The sequence below is a fragment of the Delphinapterus leucas genome, chromosome 19, assembly GCF_059928025.1.
Source record: "Delphinapterus leucas isolate spDelLeu-1000000601 "Yukka" chromosome 19, BTC_Dleu_Yukka2, whole genome shotgun sequence".
Classification (NCBI taxonomy): domain Eukaryota; kingdom Metazoa; phylum Chordata; class Mammalia; order Artiodactyla; family Monodontidae; genus Delphinapterus; species Delphinapterus leucas.
Genome location: NC_143147.1, coordinates 38986728 through 39005763, shown reverse-complemented (window position 1 = coordinate 39005763; position 19036 = coordinate 38986728). Strand labels below are relative to the sequence as shown.

At 44.0% G+C, this 19036-nt stretch overlaps 1 protein-coding gene across 17 annotated transcripts in view; it reads right to left on the bottom strand.

Annotated features, from left to right (window-relative positions):
• The window catches only part of SCPEP1 (serine carboxypeptidase 1), an 86109-nt gene extending 74374 nt beyond the window's left edge, over window positions 1–11735 (bottom strand). For 13 of the 17 annotated variants that reach the window (XR_016388963.1, XR_016388962.1, XR_016388959.1 and 10 more), the window contains exons 1-6: window positions 11632–11735; window positions 9652–9800; window positions 8111–8244; window positions 4886–4975; window positions 2238–2393; window positions 1819–1893 (exon numbers count right to left, since the gene is read on the bottom strand). Coding sequence is in view for 10 of the 17 variants with exons in the window: in XM_089900866.1 (XP_089756992.1) it covers window positions 1819–1893; window positions 2238–2393; window positions 4886–4975; window positions 8111–8244; window positions 9652–9800; window positions 11632–11717 (690 nt within the window). In the remaining 7 variants the exon portion in view is untranslated. The other 4 variants (XM_089900871.1, XM_022552778.3, XM_089900872.1 and 1 more) reach the window with 4 other exon arrangements.
• Window positions 11736–19036: the final 7301 nt, after the last annotated feature.

Here is a 19036-nt window from a genome sequence, read left to right as displayed (position 1 = left end):
TTAACATCCTCTGACACACACACGTGTATAAGTATTCCCACAGGACAGATTCCTGGAAGTGAAATTATTGGGTCAAAGGGCACATACATTTTAAAAGTTTATAGATACTGCCAAAGTGCCCTTTTACAATGATTTACCAATTTTCATTCCCATCAAACGTGCACAAGAGCACTTATTTCCCTGACTGCTTACCAAAACTGGGGGTTACCAAATTTTTACTTTATTTTATTTATTTGTTTTTTGGCCATGCCATGTGGTATGCGGGATCTTAGTTCCCCGACCAGGAATCAAACCCGTGCCCCCTGCAGTGGAAGCGTGGAGTGCTAATCACCGGACCCCCAGAGACCTCCCACCGATTTTTAAAAATATTTGCAAATCTCACAGATTTGACTTACTACTAAAAGTTGAACATTGTTCACATGTCCATAGGCAGTTTGCATTTCTTCTATAAATTGTTTGCCCATATTTTCTGGCCAATATCCTATTAGAATATTATCTTTTTTTTTTTTTGGCGCGGTACGCGGGCCTCTCACTGTTGTGGCCTCTCCCGTTGCAGAGCACAGGCTCTGGACGTGCAGGCTCAGCAGCCATGGCTCACGGGCCTAGCTGCTCTGCGGCACGTGGGATCTTCCCGGACTGAGGCACGAACCTGCGTCCCCTGTATGGGCAGGTGGACTCTCAACCACTGCGCCACCAGGGAAGCCCCCTAGAATATTATCTTTTTTAATGGACTTATTGATGTGAATACTACTTCTACTATATATTTATTTGTGTGTATATATCTTTTAAAATTGTTTATGAAACTCTAATTACTTTTAAATTTCTATGTGGTCTAAATACGTCAAACTTACTCTTTTTGCTTTTGGGTGTTTCATCTTATGAAGGAAAAGCAAGTTTTTCGTACCCAAGATTATAAAACTTTTCTCCTATATTTTCAGGTTCTCTTACAGTTTTGATTTTTATGTTTAGATTTTTAAACTATCAAGAACTGATGTTTCAGGGCTTCCCTGGTGGTGCAGTGGTAAAGAATCCACCTGCCAATGCAGGGGACATGGGTTCAAGCCCTGGTCTGGGAAGAACCCACATGCCGCAGAGCAACTAAGTCCATGCACCACAACTACTGAGCCTGTGCTCTAGAGCCCGCAAGCCACAACTACTGAAACCCGCACGCCTAGAGCCTGTGCTCTATAACGAGAAGCCACCGCAATGAGAAGCCCACTCAATGCAACAAAGAGTAGCCCCCGCTCGCCACAACTAGAGAAAGCCCGTGGACAGCAACAAAGACCCAATGCAGCCAAAAATAAAATAAATAAATTAAATTTTAAAAAAAAGAACTGATGTTTCATGTAAGGCAAGAATCTAACTTTACTATTTTCCAAAGTGATAGCCACTTGTCTCCATATCATTTATTGAACATTCTGTTTTCCTCAATGATTTGAAATACCACCTTATCATTTATATATGTTCATATGTAAGTATGATACATATGTATGTGTTATAAACATACACAGATACATATATACGTATACATAAGTATATATAAAATATGTTTCTAGATTCTTTAGCCTGATGCATGTATCTGCATTTCTCTGTTGCTATGCCAGCCCCAAATTGCTTTACTCGCTTAGCTGTATAGCCCGTTCGATATCTGGTGGGGCAAACTTCATTGTTCTTTTTGAAACTTTTCAGGGTTATTATTACAGACTTACTCTGTATGTACAAGGTCCTATTCAAAGAGTATTCAATTATCAGGTGAGTATAACAAGTAAGATAATCAGTTTCTGTCCAACATCAAAACAAAGTCATCTTCCTTGTTACCTTATAAAGTTCTAGAGCAATGCCAGCAGCCATTTTTCCTCCATAGGACTCTGAGAAAATGTAGAATGGAATCGTCTAGGAAGAAAAGGAATTTACAAAGAATTAAATATCCTGAATGTCTTTTAATTCACACGAATCAATTTCAAATTTCTATTGCATGTAATGGCCAGACAAAACAAATCTGCTTTTGCTGATCTTTCCTCCCATATCTGATTATTAGGTTTAATTAGAATACTGGCTGCAGGGTCATTTTTTTCAAGCTAAAACCACCTTTAGTGATGACTGAAACAGAAGCCCACAGTCTGATCCTGGGTGCAAAAAGGTTTTCTCTGGAATCAGCTAGGCATGTAACTCTCAGGGAAGTTTGCATCTGATGGATGCAGTGCTGCAACTGCGAGCCCCCATCCGAGCTTGCTTACCTGGAATTCTTTGTGACATTCAAAGAAAGTCTTCAGGAGAACCATCATGTCTGATGCCACCATGGCCAGGTCTTTGGTGTACGCGTCACTCTTGTTCACATAACTGAACCCAGTGCCCACTGGGTTATCCACAAACAGGAGACTGGCCGACTGGAGCTACAAGCCACAGAGGAAAGTCAAATGTTGCAATCAGGGGCTTCCCTGGTGATGCAGTGGTTGAGAGTCCGCCTGCCAATGCAGGGGACACGGGTTCGTGTCCCGGTCCGGGAAGATCCCACATGCCGCGGAGCTGCTGGGCCCGTGAGCCATGGCCGCTGAGCCTGCGTGTCAGGAGCCTGTGCTCTGCAACGGGAGAGGCCACAACAGTGAGAGGCCCGCGTACCAAAAAAAAAAAAAAAAAAAAAATGTTGCAATCAGCCAGCCAGTCACCAACTATCTTTTGATCACCTTATATGAGCTCAACAAAAACCACACATGTGAGGATATCAGTGTGGTTATGATGTTACTAAAATGGATTAAAAAAAAAAAATTGGGGGGCTTCCCCTGGTGGCACAGCGGCTGAGAGTCCACCTGCCAACGCAGGGGACACGGGTTCGTGCCCTGGTCCGGAAAGATCCCACATGCCGTGGAGCAGCTGGGCCCGTGAGCCATGGCCGCTGAGCCTGTGCGTCCGGAGCCTGTGCTCCGCAATGGGAGAGGCCACAACAGTGAGAGGCCTGCGTACCGCAAAAAAAAAAAAAAAATTGGAACAGGAACACAGACTAGTATAGCAAAGAAAGGCAAAGAAAAGGAGAGGCAAGAAGGAAAAATTAACATATACACAGGGATCAAAGCATCTAGGCTGTTACTTTCAGACACTACAAATGTCCTGAATGTAATTCATTCGTGCAGGTAGAACCATGCAGTGTCAGTCTGAGCAACAGCTCGATGCAGTGAGAGGTCGGAATACCACACATCTGTTTTCTTCAAGATGAATCCAGTTTCCACATTGGCCTGGCTTTGCTGAACACTACAAGAACAGAATTTATTCTAACACCTTTCCCAAAGAGGTTTAGAGTTATATAATTTTACATCCTGAAGGATCCCTAGTGATGGCACACTACAGCCATGTCCTTTACTGATCAGGACATTAAAGCCCAGAAAGGCCCAGGACTTGTCCAAGGTCACAAAGTTGGATAGGTAATGGCAGCGTCAGGACCAAGGCCAGCATCTCCTCACTTCTTGTTCAGGCTCTCTGCCCCAGTCACATTACCCTATTAGTCGTGGGAGGCTTGGGGACAAGCCAGTGGGGTACTCTGCTACTGGAAGTGAGTATGTGAATGTTCTAGGCTGAGGGAACAGCATGTGCAAAGGCCCTGAGGCAAAAGTAAAATGTGCTTAAAGAAGACCAGTATGGAGACAGACAAGAAAATCAAAGGGCTCAGAGGGGATCTTCAGGTGGAGGTGCTCCCGCACTGAGTCTTAGAGGTGAGTATGGTGAGCTAGGTGTGACCGGGTGACCAAAGGAATGAAGTGCAAGCCCAGGAATGGCCTACGCAGAGGCCTCAAGGAGAGTGCACATGGAGAGAAGCTGGGAGGTGTGGCTAGCAGAAGCCAGTTTATGCCCAGGAATCTGGATCCGATCTTTGGGGAACTGAAAGACAGTAAACTAAGGAGTGACTGGCATTGGAGGGTTTCACCCAAGCACCATGTGGGAAGTGGATTGGGGGTGGGGGGTGGGCATTTTGAAAGCACCCATGAGAGGCGATGGAAAAGGGGTGGATGAAGAATATTAACAACACTTGGGTATTAAACATAGAGCTACCATAGGACCCAGCAATTCCCCACCGCCCTGCCAAATTGAAAACAGGGGCCCAAACAAATATTTGTACGCTAATGTTCCCTGCGTTATTCACAACAGCCAAAAGGTGAAAACAACCTAAGTGTCCATCAACAGATGGGAGAGGAGCAGAGGAGAAGCACAGAGCAGAGGGTGGCCACCAGCTGGGAGCAACAGCCCCACCCTGCCCACTGGTGTGGTTTTACCCACCAGTGTTTGGCAGCCTGGAGGAAGGGACTGAGCAGGTGGACAGGGGGACTGACCCCAGGCTGGGCGTGGCAAGGATGTGGAGGGAGAAGAATGAGGGAACCAGGGGTGGGGGTTAGGTAAGGAAGTGAAGCGAAGAATGAAGGGGCGGGGTGAGACAGAGAACTAGAGAGACATCAAAAGGGCAGAGGACAAGGGGTCTGAAGTCCTGAGGAAGACAAGAATGGAAGTAGGAGGGTAGGAGGGGAAAGGATTGCAGGTTGTGGCCAGAAGGTGGGACCCTGGTGTCTCAGATTGCAGGGATGGCCAATATGTGGGTAATGACAAGGTCCAGGGGGTCTGCTAGAGTAGACAGAGGTTTCTGCAGGCAAGTGGAGAGAAAGGTCACCGAGTTGGGAAGGTGTCCAGTATGGGATAAGCTGTCCCAAGAAATGGAAGAGGCTGGCCAAAGAGGAAGCCTGTGGACAAGTACGCAAGGTCCCCCTGGACACAGAGGAAGAGGGAGGGGGGTGGAGTGGGATCGTTCAACTTGTGACGCCACCCAGAATGGGGTAGGGCTGGGTGGGACTCAGCCTGGGGGAGGCCACACGGCACTTTGAGTTCCAGGCCTTCCTCACTGTACCCAAGTAGTTCTTCGTGGTTTGAGATCTCTGTCAAGGGGCCCGATTTCCTCAAAGTTCCCAAATCCAGTGCTGGAACCACCTGGACCACCCTGTGAAAGCAAAAAAAACAAACAAACAAAAATAAAGTCAGAGAAAATGTTAGTCAAACCTTCGTCACTACAACAATGACCCCAATCACTATAAACAATTTATGAGTCAGTGATGGCTGGGTCAACCTTACACACAGGACACAACTGATCCAGTGTCTGCACTAACTGAGCCCCCTGGTAACTGCTCAAGTCTTTCTAAAAAAAGGAAGCAACCGGGCTAAGAGCCCCCAGAGGGAACGTTCCTACCTCTGATTCTCTGAGCTTGAGCCTTGGCCTCACGTGGGGTTTGCTGACCTCAAAACATCTCGTCCAAACCTCTCCCTTCAAAGATGAGCAGTATGGCCCAGAGAGGGAACGTGGCAATTAGGGGCTCCACCAGGACTGGACCCGGGGCCTTGTGACTCTCCACCACCCTCTCCTCAGTGTCCTTGAGGATTTACAAGGCACCCAGACTGAGGGGCAGTTTGATCAAGATGATCCCCAGGATATAACATAGTAAATGCGGAAGTCCCTGGGCAGGAAGCACTCAACACTGTGGGCATCCAAGGCCAGGGGCGAAGCAGGATTCTGAACAGAAGCTCAGTGCTGGGGGCCCAGACAATGGGAGGCAGAGGTTCTATGGCTTCTAAGGGCTAAGAGAGGGGAGGAGGTCCTTCAGGAGATGGTCAGGGGTAAGGATGGTCAGTGCTTTTCTGGACAAAACCTCAGGGGTCAGCTGAGCCAACAGGAGAGGCCGAGGGCCTTGAATAAAAGGATGCTGTCTCCCTGTGCAAGATGGTTAGGAAAGGGAGATACACAATGATGGAAGGAAACAGCTCAGGCAAAACAGAAACCAGGGAAATCTAAAGGAAAAAAAAAGACAACATAGAGTCAGGGCTCAGGGGTAACTAAAGGACCCCAACAGAGAGTTTATGAAACTATTGAATGTTTTGAACCGACACCAAGCTAACTATTATAAAACTGGGAGGCTATAAATCCCTCTAAGCAACGTCCTCACCATTGACAGAATGAAAAGACCTATGGAACGGGAGAAAATAGTTGCAAATGATACGACCAATAAGGGGTTAATATCCAACATATATGAACAGTTCATATAACTCAACATCAAAAAAACAAACAACCTGATTAAAAAATGGGCAGAAGAACTCAATAGACATTTTTCCAAAGAGGAAATGCAGGTGGCCAGCATGAACATGAAGAGATGCTCATCATCAGGGACATGCAAATCAAAACCACAATGAGATACCACCTCACACCTGTCAGAATGGCGGTCATCAAAAAGACCACAAATAACAAATGTTGGCGAGGATGTGGAGAAAAGGGAATCCTTGTAACACTGTCGGTGGGAATGTAAATTGGTGCAGCCACTGTGGAAAACAGTATGGAGGTTTCTCAAAAAACTAAAAATAGGGGCTTCCCTGGTGGCGCAGTGGTTGAGAGTCCGCTTGCCGATGCAGGGGACGCAGGTTCGTGCCTGGTCCGGGAAGATCCCACATGGCGTGGAGCGGCTGGGCCCGTGAGCCATGGCCGCTGAGCCTGTGCGTCCGGAGCCTGTGCTCCGCGGCGGGAGAGGCCACAGCAGTGAGAGGCCCGCGTACCGCAAAAAAAAAACTAAAAATAGAACTACCACATGATCCAGTGATTCCACTCCTGAGTATATATTTGAAAAAAACATAAACACTAATTTGAAAAAATACATGCACCCTAATGTTCATAGAAGCATTATTTATAATAGCCAAGATATGGAAGCAACCTAAGGGCCCATCAACAGATGAATGGATAAAGAAGATGCGGTGTATATATATACAATGGAATACTACTCAGCCATAAAAAAGAATGAAATTTTGCCAACTGCAGCAACTTGATTGGACTTTGAGGGTATTATGCTAAGTGAAATAAGTCAGACAAAGAAAGACAAATACTGTATGATGTCACTTATATGGAAAATCTAAAAAATACAACAAACTAGTGGCTGTAACAGAAAAGAAGCAGACTCACAGATACAGAGAACAAACTAGTGGTTACCAGGGGGGAGAGGGAAGGGAGGGGGGAATGTAAAGGAAGGGGATTAAGAGATACAAACCACTACGTATAAAATAAACTACAAGGATATATTGTACAACACGGGGAATATAGCCCATATTTATAGAACTATAAATGGAGTAGAACCTTTAAAAATTGTGAATCACTATACTGTATACCTGTAACATATAATACTGTACACCAACTATTCTTCAATTAAAAAAAAAGCAAAGCGAAAAACAAAAACAAAATAAAATAAAAGCGAGGGTCCTTGAGTGAAAGCTGGGCCCCTTTTTCCTAGTGGACTTACTGGGCTGGGATAGGACCAAAGTGAAAGGAGAGAAGCTGGAATCCTAGAGGTATGGTCTTTGTGGGAGAAATCCCATTCTCCTGTTCTGTTCTACTTGATAACATACCACTGCAAAATCTCTTTGTCTAGAACTTTGGGATGGGGGTACTGTCATGGCCCGGGACTATGCAGTGACTCTGAAATATGGCAAGTGTGTCCAAGGACAAACTAAAACGCTTAAATGACTTGAAACTGTACCTAAAGTAGCACACTACATCACTCAGAGCTACTCCACTCAGGTGACGTGACCTTGATTCCCAAAGACCTGTCCAGAGAAGTCAGTGCATGGATTCTCAGTAGGCTGCTAAGAGAGATCTCCTTTTAACCTGAATTATTTCTTCCTTAATCATACACTTTTCCCCTTCCCTTGGGCCTCTGAGGAGATGAAGAGCAGGACAGTGAACCAGTTGATAACCATCAAACAGCATCTCAGCTCACAGAAACCAAAGGTCACCAACTGCACGGTCTCGAGGGGCCAGAAGTACACCACACGGAGCAGAGAGGGCAGGTGGGTCCCCTCCCCCAGAAGCTCCTGCCTGTGTGCAGGAGGGGCCCCACCACTCCGCTCCGGGACAGCAAGTTCAGGCCCCAAGCAATTGCATCTCCTGGTTTTTGGAAAAAGGAAGGAAATGTCTTGATTTGTAAATGTTGGCAACTCATTCAAATAAAACAACTGCCCTACTCTGCAGTCAACCAGAAGGAAGGTTTGCAGTTTCAGAAATTCAGTGGTTTTCAAATTGTGTCCCTGGAAGCCCAGAAAGTACCTGAGGGGCAGCATGTGACAAAGGGGAGGCTGAATGGGGGGGACTTGGCACTCCGCCCCAACCTCGGCCCCAGCACTTCTTTCTTCTGCTTTGGCTGGTCTGCAAGCCTTCACTTGGGAGGGGAAGAAGTTCTTCTGATTAATAAAAAGTTTGAAAACTGCTGAAATCCCACAGACCAAAGCCCAGAGAAGGGAACTGTTTTGCCACGGCTCTAAGTGGCAGGAAGGCAGAACTGGGCTTGTCCACTGCACGGCTCTCCCTGACAGCCCTGCCACAGCTTCATCTCCAGCCGCCCGGGATGCACAAAAGCTCCCTGGGCCACACAGATGGGTTCTTCTTCTGAGACATTTTCATATCTGCACTCTCGGACTGAGCCTCACCCCAGCCTTCAAAGAAAATACTTGCGATAACCCCAAGAGAAAAAGGCCCCTCCATGCAAACTGCTCTTCTTATCTCATCAGAAAGCCTGTATCCACTGGTCTGGAAGGCAAAGCTGGGGGCACTGGGAGGCTGCTTATGAATAATGACATTTTTGGAGGAAGTGACATTTACATCCCATGGGGGTGAGTATCAGGGCGCACTATTTTTTTTTTTTTTTTTTTTTCCGGTACGCGGGCCTCTCACTGTTGTGGCCTCTCCCGCTGCGGAGCACAGGCTCCGGACGCGCAGGCTCAGCGGCCATGGCTCACGGGCCCAGCCGCTCCGCGGCATGTGGGATCTTCCCGCACCGGGGCACGAACCCATGTCCCCTGCATCGGCAGGCGGACTCTCAACCACTGCGCCACCAGGGAAGCCCTAGGGCGCCCTATTTACTGGTGAGCAACCTGGCGCCCCAGCTGGGCCATGCCTACAGTTTCCAGAAGGTGAAGCAAGACCGCATTCCTCAACCCCTCCCTAGATCTTGGTCTTCCAGGTGGGTGTGGGCCACCTTTGTACAGACATTTTAGGAATGAAAGGAAGGATCCTCTGCCTGCCCTCAAATAATTTCCAACCAGTTTCCTGTCTTCAATCCTTCCACTAGAGCTCAAGATTAAGATGCAAACACTCTTTAGGGAGAAGGATAGGGCCCAACACTTAATGCTAAGATACAAAAGGCTGAGTTCTTTCAAAATACCAGTTTTTCTAGGGGCAAGGAATTCAGGTCTAGGAAAGGACTGGGAGGTGAGGGAGAGGAAGGGCTGGTCAGGGTACCTCAGTCTTTGCTTTGGAACCTTCCAGAAACACTTTCTGTCAGCATATTGTCAAATGTGTCTTCAGGAGCTTCCAGTAAGGGTTCCTACTGCTGCCTGTGCTGGGCTCAATAGAAAAAGACCCCCGTAAAAGGCCAGAACCTCTCACTCTCTGATTTGGCTTCCTTGACTGTACCATCGCCTTTGCCTGCCTCAGAAGGACGCTGAATCCCCAAGCCTAGGAGAGCCCCAGCTGGCTGCTGGACCACATCAGTTCTTCATCGCTGAGCTGTGAGCCTTTAAGGGCAAGCAAGGTGGTAAGTGGGGGAAACCTGGCCTCAACCTCAGGCCAGGCAGTGAAACCAATTTTACCTGAAGCCACATGACCAGGGGCAGTTCTGAGAAGTTCTTGCTGGGGCTGGTGGCATAATAGAGCCACCAGAACATGTGGGCGTCCTTCCGGACAGTCACATAATCCCATACTTCCTTGCCCTCTTCTGTGGGCCAGCTGATGACAGCTCCTGAAACAGAAGCACAGTTCGATTTTCCGGAAGAATGTCTATGTCCAGTTAAATTCCCAGCCCAGGAGACACGGCTGGGTTTGGCTAGTGATGACTTGGTTTATACTTCAGACAATTTATTTACTCCAATTTATTGTGGGGATAAGGGAAAAAAAACTCAAAAAACTCAGCTATGAAAAAACATACCAAACTTAATAGTGGCACAGGGTGCTGGAGGCTTTCACGTTTTCACCTACACCCTCTGTAATGTTTGGATTTTTAACAGGAAGCATAAAACGTGTTTATAATTCTGTTTAAAAGAGAGAGAGAGATTTACACTTGGGGGAAAAAAGAAAAATCTCAAAATGCAGCACGTTGATTTTTGTTCCTCATTTAATATACAATTAAAGAAGCATCACGGGCTTCCCTGGTGGCGCAGTGGTTGAGAGTCCGCCTGCCGATGCAGGGGACATGGGTTCATGCCCCGGTCCGGGAGGATCCCGCATGCCATGGAGCGGCTAGGCCCGTGAGCCATGGCCGCTGAGCCTGCACTTCCGGAGCCTGTGCTCCGCAATGGGAGAGGCCACAACAGTGAGAGGCCCGCATAACCAAAAAAAAAAAAACAAAGAGAAGCATCACAAGTTAGTGGGGCAAGATTATAGAGATGTAGTTTCTTTCTTAACACTCTAAACCAAAATAAATTCCAAGTGGTTCAGATATTTCAATTTTAAAATTTAGATGTGAAAAATAATATGAAAATAGAGTTGAAAGTCTTTTTGACCTCTGGATGGGGAAGCGATTAAAGCATACCCTAGAGACTATAAAACAAATATTAAGAGTTGAGGACAGAAACTTGTTACATTTCTGTACAACAAAAATAAAAGGCAAAACAACAAAGAAAGGTCGGCAGCAAATATGAAAAACGGTATTTCCTTAATCGTTAGACCAACTAAAAAAATGCAAGATCCTTGAAACAATCAAGATAGTTGTACAATACCTAGCACTTACCAGGCATTCAATAAATGCCCCCGCTCGCCGCAACTAGAGAAAGCCCGCGCGCAGCAACAAAGACCCAACGCAGCCAAAAATAAATAATAATAAAATAAAATAAATTTATATAAAAAAAATCGGGGGGCAACCTATTCGACAACATTTCCCAGACACAAGTCGAAGGGTCATATGATCCCCATTTTACAAAAGGGAAAACAAGTTAAGCAACTTGCCTAAGATCACAAGGCAAGTTTGTGGTTAGTTCGAATTCTCAGTTCTTGATTCACACCAGGGCTCATTTTGCTTAAAGAAAAGACTGAAAATCAATTTGCAAGTCATCCCATTAAACACGAATTTGTTTTTGCCAAAACGGACTGCGGTGAGGGGACATATTATCTTGCCTGTTCTGATCAGGTAGAGGGAGAAAGGCTTACTCGCAATTAAACGTCCCATTCGTGGTAGGATTTTTCAGAGTCTTGGTGCCGTGTGTTTCAGCTCAAAATAAAAAGACCTTATAATCTCATTTAGCAGCCAATCACGGCAGGAACAGGGAGGTGGCCTTAAGATTGCGGAACCCTCATTGATCAGGAGCTTCTCCAAATCTTACATTTTGCAAAACTGCTTCTACCTACACGCAGGGAAGAAACAAGGCAGCAGACCACCCAGAGCCAGAAAAAAGTAGAAAAAGAACTTTGAATCAGGAAAAAAAAAAAAAAGTGAGGCTCAAAAGCAAAAATAATTACACAAGGCAGAAACAGGGGAAAAGGAATATGCTTTAAAAAGCACAAACCCACTAACTGATTCTTATCCCTAAAGAAGAGAAGGAGGCACCGGCCGCTGAAGCACTTTTGCCCGAACCTACCCGTGCTCAGGCCCAGGAGCAGCAGCAGCAGCGGCATACGACAACTCCGCGGCGCCAGCTCCATGACGAATACCGCGCGGCAGCATCAGCTACGGGCTGGGCCCCGCGCCTCACCACGTGACGGTGGCGGGCTGGGCGAGGCCGAGCCGGGACGGGGGCGGAGCCTGGGCGTCGGGGCCGGGGCGGGGCGGGGCTTGGACGGGTGGAGAGGCTAGCGACGTCTCGCGCGCCCTCTGCCCAACTGGCCCACTAGGATCCCTGCAGAGGCGCTCGGGGTGTTCTTTTTGCCGTTTTGGGGACAAGCAGAAAGGAAGAGGCGTTTAATGCATTGATTTGACTTGGGTTGTGCGACAGAACTGAGACGCTACAGAGAAATAACCAGGAGGACCGTCCTTCCTGCCCCGCCCATCTCTTCCTTCCCCAACAAAAGACCTGGCATTTCAAACTGCTGCATCTGCTCCAAATCAGATTAAACCTGGCCAGCTTAATCTGGAAACTGTGGGATTCCATTTTCATAGATTTGTTCTTAAAATTATTTTTCTTATAAAATTACGAATATAATGGACATTTTGGAAATTTGGGGGAAAAATTAGATACTACATAAACATTGTTGGCATTTGGGATTTTTTTTTCCTCTAGTCTTTTACGTCATCTTTTTAAATACGATAATAAATTTTTTTATTCTGTTTTTTTTCTCGATAATTTGTCATTGGCATAATCCTGTGTTGTTAATGATAGGGATTGAGTAGGATAATCAAATAGTTAGCTTAGAAACCCCGTTAGGGGGATTGTTGATAGGGAACTTTAGGGAGCTTTGGGAGACCACAGTAAGATTAATGATCACTCAAGAAAGTAATGGGAAAATCCTGAAAAAATGTGGGCTTGCTTGACTCAAAGCAGAACAAGTGGCTTAGCATCAAAGCCAGATTGGCTTGCTTAACAACAAAATAAAGCTAGCTTGATTAGCAACAAAATAATGCAACAGAAGCCTGAGACATGCCCCGGAACAATACAAAAATGGTGGCATGAGACCTATATTCTGCCCAGTGGTGTCATCAAGTTAATGACAACCGGCACATGGTCTGCACACAAAAAACAATCATTTATGGAAAGGTGACATATCAAAGTGAAAGGTCCTCATTGTACTGAGACCTGAAATAATTTTTCCAAAGTGCCATGACAGTCCTGGCCTGACTATGTAGGGACAAAAAACCCAATCTGGAGGAGGAACCGATGAGGAAAGCATGACATCTACTCAAGAAAGACAAAGAAGGTCTTCTCCCCCTCCTCTCTCTTCCTCTGATTATAAAAATGTAACCCACTAAGTACTCGGGGCATCGCAATGCTTGCCTGACTGCTTGTTAAGCCTCACAAGTGTCCTATTCTAAAAAATCACTTCTTATCTATCAGTTTGCCTCGCTGAATTCTTTCTACGCTGAGGCATAAGGACCGAGCCCCCTAAATAACACCTAACCGTTTCGTTAACACGACAACAGTCATTTTAAAGAGGCAATTAGAGGTTTGGGAAGGGGAAGGGAGGAAAAAGGACGGGAGAGGTGTTTTCTTGTGTGTGTGTGTGTGTGTGTGTGTGTGTGTGTGTGTGTCTAAATGTCATTTTTATTTTAGGGTGTACAGAATAACTCACCTCAGAGCTAGGAAACAAGATTGTGCAGGGCGGTATGAGGGTCAGGTTACTTCTAAATATTCTGCTTCAAAGGTGCACATGGCAAAACAGAAAAACGAAGTACATGTGACAACTCTCTCTTTCCTGTTCCCTTCTCTAACCCTCCGCCCTTGCAGGTAATTAACGGACAGACGTTTTCATCTGTAGCCTTGTGAAATGGCAGAGTGCTGCAGATGAAGGGGGAGGGTGCTGAGATTTGGGCCAGAGAAGAGAAATATGCAACCAGGTTCTCTTAAACTTTAGCATGGGATGCTCCAGAAGGAGTAAAATCCCATAATGCTGGTATTGGGGATGAGCCTCTGAAGAAACATTTGAAAGATATTATTTATATAAAAGTTACACCGTTAGTCAAACAGAAGTAATGATGTAACAAAGATTGTCCTAAACTTTTCCTAGCTAAACAATTCAAAGTTGTTCTGTGTCGCCAGAGCCTCAAATACACTTAAACCCTTCCATAATTAGACTCTAGGGCTTCACTTTGTCACAGAAAAATAGCACTATGATAAGTATCTATATTTTGCCTATGGTATTTTCCATATTTGGGGTTATTTCTCTAAGATAAAATAGAAGTGGTACGATTGCATTAAAGGCTGCAACCGTTATTCTGCAAGTCAGCCCTCCCTCACTATTGGCTGGTTCCATATCTGTGAATTCCTCATCGGTGGATTCAACCAACAGGAGATCAAAAATATTTGGAAAAAATTCTAGAAAGTTCCTAAAAGCAAAACTTGAATTTACTGCATGCAAGCAACTATTTACGTAGCATTAACATTGTACAGGCATACCTTGGAGATATTGCCGGTTTGATTCCAGACCACCCCAATAGAGTCACACAGATGTTTTTGTTTCCCAGTGCATGTAAAATTACGTCTACAGTATACTGTAGTCTATTAAGTGTGCAATAGCGTTATGTCTTAAAAATTGTACATGCCTTAATTAAAAAAAATTTTATTGCTAAAAAACATACTGACCATCATCTGAGCCTTCAGCAAGTCATAATCTTTTTGTAATAGTAACACCAGAGATCACAGATCACAAATCACTGTAACAAATATAATAATAATGAAAGTTTGAAATATTGGCAAATTGTGAAGAATTACCAAAATGTTACACAAGATGCAAAGTGAGCAAATGTTATTGGAAAAATGGCACCAATAGACTTCCTTGAAACAGGGTTGCCACAAACCTTCAATTTGTGAAAAATGCAATACCTGTGAAGTACAATAAAATGAGTCATGCCTGTATCTACAACTATTTACATAGCATGTATTAGGTATTATAAGTAATCTAGAGATGATTTAAAGTGTATGGGAGATTATATGCAAATACTACACTATTTTATATGAGGGACTTGAGCATCTGTGAATTTTGGTATCTGTGGGGTGATTTGGAACCAATTCCCTATAGATACTTAGGGGCGACTGAATATAACATTAAAAGTGTTATTTTTAAATCATGGGATGGGCTTATTCAGTAGAAGTAATGGAGGGGAGGGAACTCCCTGATAAAATGACAGAGTAAAAATCAACTAGAAACTGTGGTTGATAAAAGGCAGGTATCAAAGGGATAAAAGGCAGGCATTGACAGGGAAGGGATATGAAATTTCCTGGGGGTAGTGGTAATATTGCACATTTTGATAGGTGTGTTAACGAAGAAAATTCATCTGAGTAAAAAAATTTTTTTTTTTTTTTGGCCACGTCTTGCAGCATGCGGGATCTTAGTTCCTTGACTAGGGATCAAACCTGGGCCCGCTGCATTGGGAGGGTGGAGTCTTAACCATTGGGCCGCCAGGGAAGTTACTCAACTGAGTAACTTTTACTCAGTTGAGTAAAAATTTACTCAACTGAGTAAATTTTAAAGATCTTACTGGCTTTATTCAGTGATCCATGAATCAGGCATCATTCAACCTAGCAGATAGAAAGGAGCTCCAATGTACAAAATGAAAGACTTTTATAGGTAGAAAGGAGCAGAATGAGGAAGTTATACAGACAAAAAAGTTGGTTATTGCAAGTTTACTTGCCTTTACGGGATGGCAGGGGTCTATCAGGCAGATTAACTAGTGCTGAATAGGCAAATCCTGATGGACTGGTTTAAGATTCCATTTCTGGGACAGCCAAAACTGTAATTAAGTCTCGATTTGGTGATGTGGGGCTGAGCATAAGCGACTTCATTTGGGGCCTGTTGTCTTGTTTGTAACAGGTGTTTGGATTACAAAGATGTATATATTTGTCAAAACTCAGCAAACATACACTTGATTTGCTCGTTTCATAAGAGACAAATTTTGCTTGAAAAGGAAAAAATTGTAAACAAAACTTCACCTTTAGTTAATCATATGGGTTTGAAGTGTTTAGGAGGAAGTGTATGCAATCTTTAAAATGTATCCAAAATATACGATGGAATGATGGGTGGAAAGAGCAATGAATAGATGGATAAATATGTGATAAAGCAAGTATTATAGTAAGATGTTAATGGTAGAATATGGGTGGCAGGTATATGGGTGTTCACTATATATTTTTTCAAACTTTATATGTGTCCGGAAATTTTTATAATAAAATATAAGGAAAAAGCTTGGAAAAAGTAGGACTAGACCTCTGATGGATTGTAGAAGTCCATTCTTAAAATGCCTTAGGACCTGAAATGCATACTATTTTATCTGTTTAAGTTTTTGATGATATAAGCAAAGGCTAAGCAAACAAGGGAACCCCCAAAAATGCTCTTATGACACAAGAATCACCAAACAATGAGTCACTTACAGTGGCTGTGTAGATAAATGTGGTGTTAAGTATGGCACACTGCGAGTAGGTGCACTATAATCTCCATTTGAATCTGGCCTTCAACACTGGGTGGTCTTTTATGAGGGCAAACACTAACATATCCCCTTTTCTTTACAGTTTATAATCACTAGAATCAAAGCAACAAAACACACCTGGGAACCAAGTGAAAGATTATTATTCTAAGAGCCAGCAGTAAAGTTCCTCCCAACAACTGGAATGGTCTTTGTTTAAGAAAAATATATTTTTGAATGAAATAATGCCATTTGCAGCAACATGGATGGACCTAGAAACCACTGTCCTAACTGAAGTAAGTCAGAAAGAGAAAGACAAATATCACTTATACGTGGAATCTAAAATACGACCCAAATTAACTTATGTATGAAACAGAAATAGACTCAGACATAGAAAACCAATGGATGATTAAAAAGGGAAAAGGGCGTGGGGAGGGATAAATTAGGAGTTTGGGGCTAGGAGATACGAACTACTATATATAAAATACAGAAACAACACGGTCCTACTGTATAGCACAGAGAACTGTATTCAATATCCTGTAATAAACCATAATGAGAAAAAAAAGAACTTATTGGTTCCTTGACATGAGGAGGTGGGAGCTGAGAGTATAGGGGCATCAGCAAAGGCAACAAAGAATTGCTAAACTGTGCTGCACAGGAATTTGAGAGGAATTTGGTGTCCTTCTAGGAGAGAAAGAAGCGAGATAGATGAAAAGAAGGGGACTGTGCCGAAAGACCAGCAAAAGAGAGTTAAGACTGAAGAGCCAATGGAATTTTCTCTCATGGAGAGTGGCAAAAGCACATTTTCTAAGGCGATGCTTGTGTTTGTGGTTCAGTTTGAACTTGCATTTTCTGTGATGTAAACTCGTCCTCTCGGGACAGATCAAAAATGTAATAGAGCTTTGGGGGAGGCAACAGGATTGGAAGAAACTTATCTCAAAACTGTGTTTGCAACAATACTTTATTTTTTAAATTATATGTTGGGGAAAGGTATGAGAAGCTGATGGAGGCTCATTGCCTGGGGGTTCGTTAAAGGCCTTCCCAGTGAATCGTTGCAGAATAAAGTACAAGGGGTCTTGGCTGGTCTGGATCAGAATGCAGCTACTGCTGACAAGCTACTAATTCAGGATTCACTACAGGTGGTGTGAATCCGGGGAAGAGGAGTCGGCAGGCAATCACATGACCAGATCTGCGGGGGGTGGGGGGGCAGGCAATTTTGTTTCATAGTTGCAACAAAAGTGTTTTTTCTCTTCTTCAGGGCTAATTTCCTGAAGGAACCGGGCTAAACGCCATAGCAATTATTTCCAAAACTCAAAAAGGATGATAGCAGGTAGGGAATCATAACAAAGCCCCCCAGTCAAGGAGGAGGGAAGATATAAATGTGCTTGACAAAGCTGAGTGCGAACAGGAAAATATGAGAGAAGGAATGGACTAGAAATAATTCTTAGGAGCAAGGAAAACCCAGGAGGCCAATGCTATTTCATGCTCCTTAGTTTCAGCTTCAGTTTCTAAATTTAAATCCTGTAGGTGCAACAACAGGAATTCAACTCTATATGTGGGGTGAATCAGAATGCACCTTGTTTCTCAAATTTCCAAACTCAGATAAAAATAAATCAGGGACCAGAGACAAATGAGTTTGCTTGAGTCCATTCTTACATGTCAACCAGGATGGGAACTCCCACCAGTGGGAGGAGCTTCTCAGCAAGGAGGAGCTTCTCTGCCACTTGCGCCTTCAGGTGTTAACATAGCCCAGGTAAGGAACTTGGACTTCAATCCCCACCTGCCGTACCTCCCCTCCCCCACCAGAGCAGTGTCAGAGAAAGACAGCTAAAACAGAATAAACAAGATCCAGAATCTCAGACCATAATATGAAAATGTTCAGATTTCAACTTCTTCAATTTCATACCCAGAACCAGGAAGATCTCAAACTGAAAAAAAGACAATTAATAGATGCTGACACGGAGATAATGGAGATGTTAGAATTATCTGACAAATATTTTAAAGCAGACAGGATAAACATGTTGAAATGAATGAAAGAAAAGAAAGACTCAGCAAGGAATATAAAGTCTCAGCAAAGGAATAGAAGAATGTAAAGGAGAACCAGAAGGAAATTTTAGAACTGAAAAATACAATTACCAAAGTAAGAAGCTCAGCGATGGACTCTACAACAAAATGGAGGGGAGAGAGGAAATAATCAGTGATCTGAAAGAGAATAGAAAATTCACAATCTGAACAACTGAGAGAAAATAAAGTTAAAAAAAAAAAGAGCCTCAAGGATCTGTGGGACTATAATAAGAGACCTAACGTTTAAGCGATTGGAATCCTAGGAAGAGAGGCTGAAAAAGTACCCAAAGAAATAATGGCTGAAAATGCCCCAAATTTGGCATGAGATATAAACCTACAGATTCTCAAAGCTGAGTGAAACTCCAGCAGGATAAACCTAAAAAAATCCATGCCAAGACACAGCATAATTAAAATTTTGAAACCCAAAGACAAAAAAAAAAATCTTGAAAGCAGAGAAAAATGACACCTTACCTATAAAGTAAAGACAATTCCAAGGATAGCAGATTTCTCACCAGAAACCACAGAGGACACACTCGAGGTCCCGATAATAGGGGGAATGGTGGTGTTTTGCGCATCTCCAGAAAGGAAACAAGACTAGCCAGGTAAACACTGCTTAGCTAACTTTCCATGTTTTGGAGTAGCAGTCTTCAAACTGGGCGTAAATGTGTCCTGAGGAGTCGCACGCACTTTCTAAGGAGAGGTAGGCCTGCGTGGTTTTAAGAGAATTCAGTTCATCTCCCTCTTTCACTGGGACTCCTTCCTACAGCTGATTGCCTGAGAATGCGCCTGTGCACTGTTTCTGTTCTCCTCAAAGTGTCTTTCTCCCTCCTGACCCCATCCACATAGCCTTACAGCACCTACTGTACTTGTTT